Source organism: Tachyglossus aculeatus, chromosome 1 (genome assembly GCF_015852505.1).
Source record: "Tachyglossus aculeatus isolate mTacAcu1 chromosome 1, mTacAcu1.pri, whole genome shotgun sequence".
In the NCBI taxonomy this organism is placed as follows: Eukaryota; Metazoa; Chordata; class Mammalia; order Monotremata; family Tachyglossidae; genus Tachyglossus; species Tachyglossus aculeatus.
In genome coordinates this window covers 132,648,798-132,662,853 of record NC_052066.1, presented here as the reverse complement: position 1 = coordinate 132,662,853, position 14,056 = coordinate 132,648,798, and the positions used below count along the sequence as shown (strand labels likewise).

Below are 14,056 nucleotides of genomic sequence, written 5' to 3'. Positions count from 1 at the left end.
ATTATATCATTTGGAATGGACAAGCCAGTGTAGACAAAATAAGGGACACAAAAACCTCATTCAAAATTAAACTGGATAGTCAAATGTTAAAAAGAAGCTTTAATTTTCTACACACTCTCCACAAAGCATAAGTCCTGCAAGAAAATGTGCTACCCTCTCCCTGACTTTCCCATCTCTGTTGACGGCACTACCATCCACCCTGACAAACTTTACATTAGATTGGGTATGGCATTAACAAATAGAAGGGGAAATGTCCTACCCTAGTGTCCTGATAAACAGCACTTTAATAATGATAATGATGGTATTTGTTAATCGCTTACTATGAGCCAAGCACTGTTCTATGCGCTGAGGTAGATACAAGGTAATGAGGCTGACCCAACTGGGTTTCACAGTCTTAATCCCCATTTTATACATGAGGTAATTGAGGCACAAAGTTGTTAAGTAATTTGTCAAAGTCACACAGCTGATAAGTGGCAGAGCTGGGATTAGAACCCACAACCTCTGACTTCCAAGCCCATGCTCTTTCCACTAAGCCATGATGCTGCTTTTCATAAACCATGAAACCTATGAGCTGAAGCAGAATGCACAAGTCAACATCTTTTTCTGCAAAAGGAGGGAAAAGCTAAAAAAACAAAGGGATTTTTTGTTTGTTTTTTAGATCAGACCCATTCCAAATTTTAAATTTCCTCTTGCTGCAGAGTCAATAGCAGGTAGGGAAAAATTTAAAAACCAAGACTAAAAGACTGAAAGTCACAAAATGGCAACAAGGTGGCCTGGCCTGGGCCTTCTACTTGCTAATGTGCTCTGCGGCATGTAGTTTGGGGGCAATTAAACATAATTACAGCTTTCCGCATCAAGAATAATATTTGGTTAAATATTCCAGTTCTCCAGGGAAAGACTCATGGTCTCTACAGCAGCCACCAGTTGGCCATTTCCATACAAATACTGCTACTACCCAGGGAACACTAGAAGCTGACAAACAGCTCTCATCTGAGGTGATTTTTGATTATCCCCATAAACATTAAAAAAAAACCCATATCGCAGCCAATGGAAGGCAACACATAGGAGGAAAGTGCCTGAGTGGCCCAGCATGTGTCTCCCTCTCTGACACAGGGGATGAGGGGATTATTATTATTATTATGGTATTTGTTAAGCGCTTACTATGTGCCAAGCACTGTTCTAAGCGCTAGATGAAAGACACAGGAAGGGACACCCCACAAGCTCCAGACCTGCAAACAACGGAGAGAACCACCAGAGACAGGACCCCCAACTAGCCAGTTGTTCCAAGCCTATCCTGTCCCTATCAATCAATGGTATTCACTTGTTTTAATGGCATTTGTTAGGTGATCTGTGCCAGGCATTGAACTAAGTATGTATTTATTTATTTATTTTACTTGTACCTATCTATTCAATTTGTTTTATTTTGTTAGTATGTTTGGTTTTGTTCTGTCTCCCCCTTCTAGACTGTTAGCCCACTGTTGGGTAGGGACTGTCTCTATATGTTGCCAGCTTGTACTTCCCAAGCGCTTAGTACAGTGCTCTGCACACAGTAAGCGCTCAATAAATACGATTGACTGATTAAGTGCTGGGGGTTCTTCTTCTTCAAATGCCGTCGAGTCATTTCTGACCCACAGCAACTCCACGGACACACCCTCTTCAGAACATCCCAACTTCTGTCATAAGGTCATTCTGGTATGTGGATCCACAGAGTTTTCTTGGTAAAGATATGCAAGTGGTCTACCATGGCCTTCTTCCACGCAGTAAAAACTTGAGTCTCTGCTGTTGTCTTTGATCAACACTTTGATCACTTGATCATCCGCCTTTGACTCTTTCCCATGCCACGGCTGTCCAGCACAGGTGAATCGACTTTATCTGATGCTTCAGCTTAGACCTTTCCATATGGGTAACCTTATAAGGCACAGTTCTAAGCTTCCTCAGAGTATGTAAACTCTCCTGCCACGATAAGGCATCAAGTATGGGAATAGATACAAGTTAACAGATTGGACACAGTCCATGCCTCATGCGGGGCTCACAGTCTTAATCCCTATTTTACAGGTGAGGTAACTGGAGCACAGAGAAATGAATTTACTTGCTCAAGGTCAGAAAACAGACAAGTGGTGGAGACAGAATTATAACCCAGGCCCTCGGGCTCCCAGACCCGTGCTCTATCCACCAGGTGATGCTGCTCTCTTGATTGAGCACTTACTGTGTGCGAAGCACTGCACTAAGAGTTGGTAGATGCAATCCCTGCCCTCTTTCGCAAACGGGGCAGAAGCAGCAAAGTTGGTCCTGAATAAACTGGCCTGTCCTGGACCATGTCTCCACCCGGAGCAGATAAGAGCTTCCCTTTGCTCTGCTGCCCATACAATAGTATCAGTATTTGAGTGTTCACCTGATGCAATGTACTGTATTAAAGCGCTTGAGAAGTAGAAAACAAAGAAGTGTCATTCCCTTTGTCCCTCCCTCTTTACCTCTTTCCTTTCTCTCTACCCTAGTGGCCCTGTCCCCATGCTGCCAGAAAGCTCATTCATTCATTCTTTCAATCGTATTTATTGAGCGCTTAATGTGTGCAAAGCACTGTACTAAACTCAGTACCTCTGAATTTTAGGACCTCACCTTAAAAGGAGAGCAAAGTAAGAAAAAAATCCATTAAGTTAGGAAAAGGTTAAAAACATTCTTATAAAATGCATAATCATTGTTTTCATCTATAACCTTAGCCCTGAGTAAGTCCCAAAACCAGAAGAGGGGAGGGCAGTAAGTGGGGCACCATATGGAGCCAGCCTACACTACGACCTTCATTGCCCCTGCCGCAGCACAGCTGTTGCCACGATTGTCCAGAGGTGCAAGCTGAAACGGTACCCTGCATCAGGCCTCTGTGGCACAGCCAATACCACTTGGTGGAAAGCTGTTTCTCCAAGTCACTGTGAGGCAACTTGTGTCAGTAACCTGAAGTTCCTTTTTAGATTACCGCAGAGGGACCTCATACTAATAATAATAATGCTATTTGTTAAGCACTAACTCAATGCCAGGCAATGTACTAAGTAGAGGGGTGGATAGAAGCAAATAGGGTTGGACACAGTCCCTGTCCCATGTGGGGCTCACAGTCTCAATCCCCATTTTGCAGATGAGGTAACAGGCACAGAGAAGTGAGGTGACTTGCCCAATGTCACACAGCAGACGTGGCGGAGCTGGGACTGGAACCCATGACTTTCTGACTCCCAAGCCCATGTTCTATCCATTATACCATGCTGCTTCATCAAGGACACAGTTACATCTCCCACCCCACTTTGAAGACAACATTATTGGGACAACATGTTACATATATAGGCTTGGGGGATTTTTTAAAAATCCTATTTCTGGGTACCCTGACCTTTTCTAAAATAATAAAAGCATTTGCTAAGCATTTTCAATATTCCAAGCACTGCAGCAACTGCTGGGATAGATACAAGATAAACAGAGGTCAGACACAGTCGTTGTCCTACATGGGCTCACAATGTAAAGGGAAGGGTGAACAGGCATTGAGTGCCCATTTTACAGATGAGGAGACTGAAGCACAAAATAATAATAATAATAATGGCATTTGTTAAGCGCTTACTATGTGCAAAGCACTGTTCTAAGTGCAAGGGACGATACAAGGTGATCAGGTTGTCCCACAGGGGGCTCACAGTTTTAATCCCCATTTTACAGATGAGGTAACTGAGGCCCAGAGAAGTGAAGTGACTTGCCCAAAGTCACATAGCTGACAATTGGCAGAGCTGGAATTTGAACCCATGACCTCTGACTCCCAAGCCCGTGCTCTTTCCATTGAGCCACGCAATTGCTGGTTACATACCAGGCAAGTGGAGGAGTCAGAATTAGAATCCAGATCCTCCAACTCCCAGGCCCCTGCAGGCCACACTGCTTCCTAACAGCTCTGGCTATGGGCAAGACAAAAGGCTTATTACTTTTCCAACACTGTTTAGAGCAGGATTTCAGGGGGTCCACATGCCAACAACAGACAAAAAAAAACAAAACCCAAAGCTCATTTCAGGTATTTTACTAACCAATCAATGGTATTAATTAACATACACTATAGACGTATAGACTGACTGGGAGGAAGGGGAGTTTCAATTTGATGAAGTAAAATTTTAAAAGTTGATTAAGTAAACATCTGTTGTATTTAATTTAGCCATCAAAAAAAGTTTGATTATTTTTATTCTACCTGGGGCAATAGGAGTACAACCAAAGTAAATGGAGTGTAGCAATTATCCAATGAATTGTGGCTGTTGAAACAATCAGTGCAATAAATTAAAGCTATCTACAGCGTCCAAATTTACTAAATAACTGATAAGCCTCCCACTGCACTTTGGTTGCAAAAATATGAATAGTATTTATTGAAAGCCTAGGTGCAAGGCAATGTACTAAGCACTTGGGAGAATACAATAAATAGACATGATTTCTGCCCTTCAAAAGCTTACACTGGGGGGGGGTAAAGAAATGAGAAGATAAAATAATCTGAATGCATATCACTCTGCCCAACAATGCATGGCTATTTCTTCCAGATTCAGTTGCAAAGTCACCTGAAATATGTGTGTGCAGCCAAAAATGCTATACAAATTAAGTACCTAGTAGGACACCAAGCACTTCCCCACAGCACTTATGTACTTGTCCATAATTCATTTAATTTATATTAAGTTCTGCCTCCCCCTCAAGACTGTAAGCTCATTGTGAGCAGGGAATGTGTCTGTTTATTGATATAATATACTCTCCCCAGAACTTAGTACAGTGCTCTGCACACAGTAACTACTCAAATATGATTGGCTGACTAACTGACACTTGACCAAGCTATCCAGAGGGTTATCAATGGTGCTGAATAATGATGACATCAGTCTGTTTTTGTTTTTTTGTAAGTCTATGTGTACAGAACTGTACTAGGGACTAGGGAATTGACAATATAATAGATGTACACAACAAGAAGTGAGAGTCGAGGAAATGGCCTAAATGACTTTAAGCACCCAAAGTCTGCAATTAGCTAAATAAAAACACAGTTAATCAAATGTATAATTACCTCAATCTTCTACTTTTCATTGACGGTGGAGACCTTGTGAGAGTTTGATAAAGTTAGTTCTACTGCAATTTTGGTTGCAAAAAATTAAATCCATCTGTCACACTGTGCTTTATTGATAAGCTATGATTTATAGATAGATAATTGTACTGACCATATCATAACTGGAGAAGCAGCATGGCACAGTGGAAAGAGCACAGGCCTAGGAGTCAGAGGGTCATGGGTTCTAATCCCTGCTCTGCCACTTGTCTGCTGTGTGACTTTGGTAAATTCATTTCACTTCTCTGTGCCTCAGTTACCTCATCTGCAAAATGGAGATTGAGACTGTGTGTCCCACATGGGACAGGGACCATGCCCAACCCTATTTGTTTCAATCCACCCCAGCGCTCAGTACAGTGCCTGGCACATAGTAAATGCTTAACCAATACCACAATTATTATTATAACCACAATTACTAATGCAATTCAAAAGCAGCATGGCCTAGTGGATAGAGAGCATGGGCCTGGGTGTCAGAACAACCTCCAGTCTAATCCGAGCTTGACCACTTACTTGTTTGCTGTATGACCCTGGACAAGTCACTTAGCCTCTCTGTTCCTCATTTCCCTCATCTGTAAAATGGGTATTAAGACTGTGAGCTCCATGAGGGACAGGGATGGGATCCAACCTGATTTGCTTGTATCCACCCCAGTGCTTAATACAGGGCCTGGTACATAGTAAAGGCTTAACAAATGCCATGATAATTCTTATTATTAAAACATGAGAGGGGAAGAACACAAAATTTAGCCAGTCTAACACTTGCGTGTTAAAATCAAGAAATTGCATTTATCTAATTATTTTTCATGGCTTACATAATACATTGTTATAGCCTACTTTGATCATATAGCTTTTGTCTCTGTACATATCCTTCAAAGGCTCCTTTACCGCACTAGAACAAAGACTAAAATATTTTATGTTCTACAACAAATGCAAAGGATAATTCATTGCAGAAAGCAAAACATTGCCCTTGACAACTCCTAGTGTAAATAACAACAAAAGCAATTTTTTTCCTCATGAAAAACTGATTTTATTCCATCTGATTTTGGTTCTGGCTGAAGTAATGCAATTTTGCTTTTCATCAGAAGGACTTAGTGATTCTGTCTGTGAATTGGAATTATGGGATCAAGACTGAATCCAGAATCAGAAAATGGTTGGTTTCCTTCTCCACAGCAAAACTTCTCCTTTGTTCTCCCCCCCCTTCAGCAAACAGTTCCCTAATTATTTTTCACAGTCAGACAGCTGACAGTATGAGAAGACACCCTTACAAATACTTAAGTTACATCGCTAGAGTGTTTACATTTTTGAGGTGTTCCTGACTTATGGACATTTGGACCATCTGAAAATAGTAAACAGGAGCAATATGGATTCATTAAATCCCTAACTTAAAAATCCAAAAGCCATCATTCTGAACCTTGCGGAGTCACACATTTCTAAGTCTCCTTTGACAGGCAGATAGTAAATATGCTTCAGCTGACTCTACCAATTTTCACCATTCAACAGCTGGGGCATAAGATAACTTGGCAGTCCAAAAACATCAGAGAGGACTGCAGTATGTAAACTCCGTCACCAACGAGCTATGTCAAAAACAAAAAATAATCAAGATTGTAGCAACTGAAATGGAAAGTTAGGATCTCTCATACAATATATGTTTCAGAAAATCAGCAACTGCATTTGCAAAGTTTAGAGAACTGGCACTCCCTAGTCAAAGCACACAATTCTTTTCTGATTAGATCAGCTCCCATAGTAAGTCATCAAGAATAACAAACCCTTCGGTGAAGTCATACTACTGGGACACTGATGGGAAATCATAACCAGCTTGAAAAAACATTGGAAATAATGTATTTTCCAGGTCTCTGCATTTCAATGCTTAACAGTAGTCAAAATTTTTAGGCTTCTTCTCGCTGCATAAATGTAATCAGAGTAAAACTGACCATCCAAGTTCAGATGAAAAAGGTGTTGCTTTTTTTTCGAAAATGAAAAATGAATGAGATATTTTATTGTGCAACTTGCAGGATTATACTTGAATGAATATAATGCACACCGCTCTGATCGTTAAAATGCAAGGAAAATTCCAATGAGGTATTTTCCTTAAACTCTTCCAAAACACTACAAAGCAATGTCCACTAATTCAGGTAAAGTTAAACAGGCATCATTTACGCACCTTTATTTTCAAGAACCATATCATATAATGAGTTTGTTTTGGGCTGAAGCTCAATAGAGCATATTCTAATCAAAACTTTAATTTGTTCATGTTACAAACTAAATGCTTCACCTACAGAATTTACAAGATAGAACAAATGAATTCTTGAATTCTTCATTCGAGGGCCTTGGGGTTTTGGAAAATAAAATTCTGTATTTTAGAAGGTTATGAAAAATATTCATCCAAAATGCAAATCCTGCATTGACACTACGTTATCTTTCATAGAAATGTTCTAATGCGCTTTAGTCCAAAATGTTGCTGCACGTGTATAGGGGCTGCACTAACACAATACCCTCAACACAAAGGAATCATTACCATTTACGCATGCCAGGAAATTTCTTATGGAGAACAAGTGCACAGGTGTAAAACGTGTGTTGAAATCCTGCACACGGGAATATTTTTCATTTTAGTTTTTCTTTTATCCTCTAGAATATGACTGATGATATTTTCATACAGTTGCTTATAATCGCCGTGAAACCAGTGAAAGTTACATGGCAAAAACCCTTGTAATTATTACAATCTGCAAACCATATGCACCCCACCTCTTCATTCATTTTGTCGGTCGTATTTATTAAGCGCTTACTGTGTGCGGAGCAATCCTGAGTATTTTAAGAATTAAAACAACACATTCAAAGATGCTGCAACTCTTACGCATAGGACGGAATGTTCGATTCCTAGATTGAACGGATTTTTTTCATTACTTGACTTCACACTTCAAGCACTTAAAGATGTTACAACACTGCTTTATTTTTCTGGGGGTAAGATAGGAATATTGGTGAGAAAAAAATCACAGACGTTTGAGATAACCGAGTTTCAGACATTATATCAAGTCGCTTCGATAGGGTACCAGCGAAAAGGGCAACATGAAATACTTTAAAATAAAATGTGTTTGAGGATCAAAACACTCTTTAATGGCCTGACATGAAAAAAATGGGAATATTTGCCACCCGAGAGGTTCGCTCCTCTAGCATGAACACCCGGACATCCCCACCCAACCCGTCAAGGGAGCTACACCAAGGTCTGGAGTAAATGCAATGGGATTGTTTAGCCAAATCAGCGAAATCCCCGCGCCCAGAGGAAAACGACATTCATTCATTCAATCGCATTTATTGAGCGCTGTGTGCAGAGCACTGTACTAAGCGCTTAGGAAGTACAAGTTGACAACATCTAGAGACGGTCCCTACCCAACAACGGGCTCACAGTCTAGAAGGGGGAGACAGACAACAAAGCAAAACATATCAACAAAATAAAATAAATAGAATAAATATGTACAAGTAAAATAGAGTAATAAATATGGACAAACATATATACAGGGGATGGAGAGATCTGAACATGAAGGCAGACTGATAAGGACAGTGCTCGGCACATACTAAGCGCTTAGCAAATACCATCATTATTATTTAAGAGCGTTAGCGAAGGCTCGGCGGCGTAGCAGTAGAAAAACACACTCTTTGGAAGCGCTTAATACAGTGCCTGGCACTTAGTAAGTGCTTCACCAATATGACTATTATGACTAAGAGCTGGTATATGGGAAGCGTGGCTCAGTGGAGTCCAGCGCTTAGAACAGTGCTTTGCACATAGTAGGCGCTTAATAAATGCCATTATTATCATTAAAAAGGACGGGCTTTGGAGTCAGACGTCATGGGTTCAAATCCCGACTCCGCCGCTTGTCGGCTGTGTGACTCTGGGCAAGTCACTTAACTTCTCTGTGCCTCAGTTACCCCATCTGTAAAAATGGGGATTAAGACTGTGAGCCCCCCCGTGGGCCCACCTGATCACCTGGTAACCTCCCCTGCGCTTACAACAGTGCTTTGCACATAGTAGACTGTGAGCCCACTATTGGGTAGGGACTGTCTCTATATGTTGCCAACTTGTACTTCCCAAGCGCTTAGCACGGTGCTCTGCACACAGTAAGCGCTCAATAAACACGATTGATGATGATAGTAAGCGCTTAATACATGCCACTATTATTATTATTATTAAAGATAATGGAGAAAAAAGGAAAATTGATAAGGTCTGTGCGTTATGATATGTTAATCATGTCGCTACGGCCCCCGCAGCCGGCAGATCCGCGGGGCTGCTCCGGGCACCTGCTTTGTGCCCACGCCCGCCCCCGCGGGTCCCGTTAGGCGCCGGTCCTCATCAATCGTATTTATTGAGCGCTTCCTGTGCGCAGAGCACTGTACTAAGCGCTTGGGAAGTCCAATCTGGCGACATAGAGAGACAGTCCCTACCCAACAGTGGGCTCACAGTGTAAAAGAGTGGGCTCATGCCGGTTACCTTTGTATCGCTCCAGCACATCTTCGTAGGCCTGGAGGTACTCCTGCTCCTCGGCATAGAGGTAGGCGGCCGGGGACAGGTAGCCGGCCATGGTCAGGCCCGGCGGGCCGCGGGCCGGGCCCGAGAGGGGGGGGAGAGAGACAGAGACAACGACAGAGAGAAAGGCCCGGACAGCCGGCTGCTGCCGGGGCCGACGGAGAGGGGCGGGGCCGGACAGCTGCAGCTGTCAGAGGAAGCGCGCTGATTGCCCCAACCCGGATACACTGAGCGGCGCGCCTCCAATCGCAGCGCTCCCCCGCACAGGCCCCGCCCCCTTTTGTCCGGGCCCCGCCCCCTTTTTGCGGGCCCCGAGCCGGTACAGTGCTCTGCACGTAGTAAGCGCTCAATAAATACGATTGATGATGATGATGACCCCCCCCCACCCCCTCCGCCCCGGTCTGGCCCGGCCCGGTTTCCCTCGACGCCCTGCGGCGCTGCTGCAACGGCTGCAAACGAGCTCGGTCTGTGCCGCATTTCCTGGCCGCAGCTGCCCGAGGGGTCAGGCGGGGCTCCCTCCCCCCCAGCACCGCAGCGGGAGCCCACCAGAGGGACCAAAGCCCCGCCCCTCCCGCAACACGAACTCTCGATATAACGCGCAGCAGGCGCCCCCAGGGAGGGGAGGCGCAGGAGGAGGGGCGGGCTCTGCAGGTGGCACCGCAGGCCGGAGCGCCCACATCCTCCCTCCCTGCGTCTCCATCCGTTCCTTCAATCGTATTTATTGAGCGCTTATTTATTGTGTGCAGAGCACTGTACTAAATCTCCAACCCCCGTCCCATTGTCACCCATTGAGCCCGAGGGGCTGCTGCGTTTTTCCAGGCTCACACCCCACCCCCTGTCCCCACTAAACGCCGCAGCCAACTGCCTCCTCCAGCTTCTCTCCTGTTTCTTCGTCTCCACCTCTGGATTTTTTATTCCTCCCCGTTCCCTATTGCGAACCCCCACCCCATATTCCCTCATTTCCTACAGCCCCCCGATCCCCTACGACTGGGAAATGGATTCGTTTCTTAAATATTCCTCCCCGTTCCCTATTGCTAACCCCCACCCCATATTCCCTCATTTCCTACAGCCCCCCGATCCCCTACGGCTGGGAAATGGATTCGTTTCTTAAATATGCCTCCCCGTTCCCTATTGCTAACCCCCACCCCATATTCCCTCATTTCCTACAGCCCCCCGATCCCCCACGGCTGGGAAATGGATTCGTTTCTTAAATATTCCTCCCCTAAAACTGGAATATTTACTGGCTCCTCGCCCAGTTTGAAGGCCCACCTAGCCCGCTGTACACTTCGGCGATGAGGCCTTTAGGGGTGGGGACAGGCAATGCTGTGCTGGTGATATGATCTCAAGTGGCTCCCTTCCCGGAATCTTCCATCCCTGCCTCATAAGAAAATCCAGCTTATTCCATGTCTGTAGCCTAGCTCCCCGTCCCCGCCCAGTGGCTATTAAAATCTGTAGCCAAAAATAATTAAACCCCTAGATGGCACCAGAAGTATGGCTGTGTTTATCAGACAGATCACGTTTTTGACACTAAGACCTGGCCTGTACCAGTGCTAAATTCTGCCCTTCTGGCCCGTATTCGGAAAGCATCTCATAATGCACAAGAAAAGCACAGACCTTCTCAACTTTCCTTTTTTCTCCATTACCTTTGATCTTTCTCCCTATATACCAGCTCTTAGTCATAATATTTGTTAAGCACTTGCTATGTGCCAGGCACTGTATTAAGCACTGAGGTGGATAGAAATAATAATAATGATGACGATGGCTTTTGTGAAGCGCTTACTATATGCAAAGCACTGTTCTAAGTGCTGTGGGGATTCAAGGGGATCAGGTGGTCCCATGTGGGGCTCACAAATCTTAATCCCCATTTTACAGATGAGGGAACTGAGGCACAGAGAAGTGAAGTGACTTGCCCAAAGTCACATGGCTGACAAATGGTGAAACCGGGATTAGAATCAGCGTGGCTCAATGGAAAGAGCCCATGCTTTGGAGTCAGAGGTCATGGGTTCAAATCCCTGCTCCGCCAATTGTCAGCTGTGTGACTTTGGGCAAGTCACAACTTCTCTGGGCCTAAGTTCACTCATCTGCCCCCCGTGGGGCAACCTAATCACTTTGTAACCTCCCCAGTGCTTAGAACAGTGCTTTGCACATAGTAAGTGCTTAATAAATGCCATTATTATTATTATTATAACCCACAACTTCTGACTCCCAAGCCCGGGTTCTTTCCACTGAGCCACACGTCGGACACAGTCCCGGTCCCCTGTCGGGGCTCATGGGCTCAATCCTCATTTTCCAGATGAGGTAACTGGGGCACAAAGAAGTGAAGCGATTTGCCCAAGGTCACACAGAGACAAGTGGTGGAGCCAGGATTAGAACCCAGGACCGTCTGACTCCCAGGCCCATGCTCTATCCACTACACCTAGCTGCTTCCCTCAGAGCACAGTGTTCAAGCACTTAGTACACTGCTCTGCCCACAGTACGCACTCAAATACCATTGATTGATACCACTCCATTACTATGACTCAACTTCCCATCATCACTTAGCGGGGTACATAAATCGATCGACAGTATTTGAGCACTTACTGATTGCAGAACAGGGAAGCAGCATGGTCTAGTAGATAGAGCACAGACCTGGAAGACAGGAGGACCAGGGTTCTTATACCAGCTCCGCCACTTGTTTGCTGTGTGACCTTGGGCAAGTCACTTCACTTCTCTGTGCCTCACTTACCTCATTTGTAAAATTGGGATTGAGACTGTGAGCCCCACGTGGGACAGGGACTATGTCCAATCTGATTAGCTTGTATCTACCTCAGCACTTAGAACAGAGCTTGACACGTAGTAAGCGCTAAACCAATACCATCATCATCAGAACACGTGGATTTAGGGCATTGAGAGCGTAAGGTAGGTCTCCAGCCAAGTGGATTTAGGGCATTCCTGGGCTTTCACCGTGCCTCTCTCTCCACCACATGGCTGCATGACTCCTCCAGGTACCTGCCGCCTCCCAAACATAGCTCCTAAAGTCCTCCGTGCCTTCCTCTACTGGACCACATCGCTGCCTCCCTGGAATCCAGTACTGGCTCTCCCGAGAAACCTCCATCCCAACCTGTCTCACACCATCCCGGCAGAATGAAAACAGGCAGCCGCAAAATGATGCCACCCCTCCTCCGCCCACCCCCTTCTCCCCGCCCCCCATCCCAAACCTCGTGAAGGCTGTGGAGCTGCTAATGTAGTGGCCACCATGGCTGCAGCTGTGGCTGTAGATGGAGACTTGAGGAGCCTGAAATTCTGTTCCTCTAGCCACAGTACCCTACTAATCTTTGTTTTGTCTTTATGTTGTTTTAGGATTTTCATGTCATCTCTCCTCACGTACCTGTCCTCAATCCCCTCACCTCCATTTCATTATTAGATTGTGAGCCTTCTGAGGGGACAGGGAGCCTGTCTGATTTCCACCTGTACATTCTTCCCCAGCACTTAGAGTTCTGCACACAGCACTTAATAACTATTATTACAGTAAAGTAGATGTGATCCCTGTCCTCGAGGAATTTACAGTCAAGGAGGGGATACAGGCATGAAAATAAATTATAAAGACAGGTGACAGGGGGACCAAGTTTTGAAAATATAAATGATCGGGGTGGGGGGGTGCCTCAGTGCTTATTCACCCATTCATTCAATCGTATTTATTGAGTGCTTACTGTGTGCAGAGCACTGTACTAACCACTTGGGAAGTACAAGTCGGCAACATACAGAGACAGTGCCTACCCAACAACAGGCTCATAGTCTATGTATGTATGGGCTCAAAAGCAAAGATGGCGTAGCAGGGAGTGATAAATAGAGTGGGGAGATGAAAGATTAGTCAGAGAGGCTTCCTGGAGGGGATGGGATTTTAGCAGGGTTTTGAAGACTGAGAGAGTGGTAGGCTGTCAGATAAGAAGGGGGAGAGAGTTCCGAGCAAGAGGGAGGGTGTGATCAAGGGACCAATAGTAAGCGAGTTAAGAAAGAGACACAGCAATTAGGGTGGTATTAGGGAAGGGAAGTATGCTGGCTGGGTTGTTCCTGGAGGAGAGCAATGATAAACAGAAGTAGAGAGCTGGTTGAATGCCTTAAAGCCAATGGTAAGGAGTTTTTGCTTGATGCAGAGATGAATGAGTAATCATTGGGGGGGTGGCGGGGGGTTGAGGAGTGGGTAGGGGAGAAATGTGCTCAGAATGATTTATTTTCTATTTTTACAAAAATAATGCAGCAGTGAAGTGAAGTAGGGAGGACTGGAAGGGGAAAAGGACCGAGGGAACAGGTCAGCAAGGAAGCTGTATTTGATATGAGATATGACAAGTGCTAAGTGCTTGGACCAGCATAATAGAAGTTTATTATGTTATTGCACAGAAAGGAAGGGGTGGATTCTAGAGATGGGAACACTGAATCGGCAGGATCTGGTGACTGACTGAATATGCAGGTTGAAGAAGAGA

General features: G+C 44.8%; 1 protein-coding gene across 20 annotated transcripts in view; it reads right to left on the bottom strand.

Annotated features, from left to right (window-relative positions):
- DST (dystonin) overlaps positions 1 to 14,056 on the bottom strand; it is a 520,502-nt gene that overhangs the window by 406,961 nt on the left and 99,485 nt on the right. For 3 of the 20 annotated variants that reach the window (XM_038772142.1, XM_038772053.1, XM_038771342.1), the window contains exon 1: positions 9,561 to 9,666. The exons of 14 other annotated variants lie outside the window; for them this stretch is intronic. In XM_038772142.1, the coding sequence (XP_038628070.1) occupies positions 9,561 to 9,651 (91 nt within the window). In that variant the 5' untranslated portion in view covers positions 9,652 to 9,666. Of the gene's footprint in view, positions 1 to 9,560; positions 9,667 to 14,056 lie in introns of those variants that run through there. 3 more of the 20 variants (XM_038771423.1, XM_038771668.1, XM_038771737.1) reach the window with 1 other exon arrangement.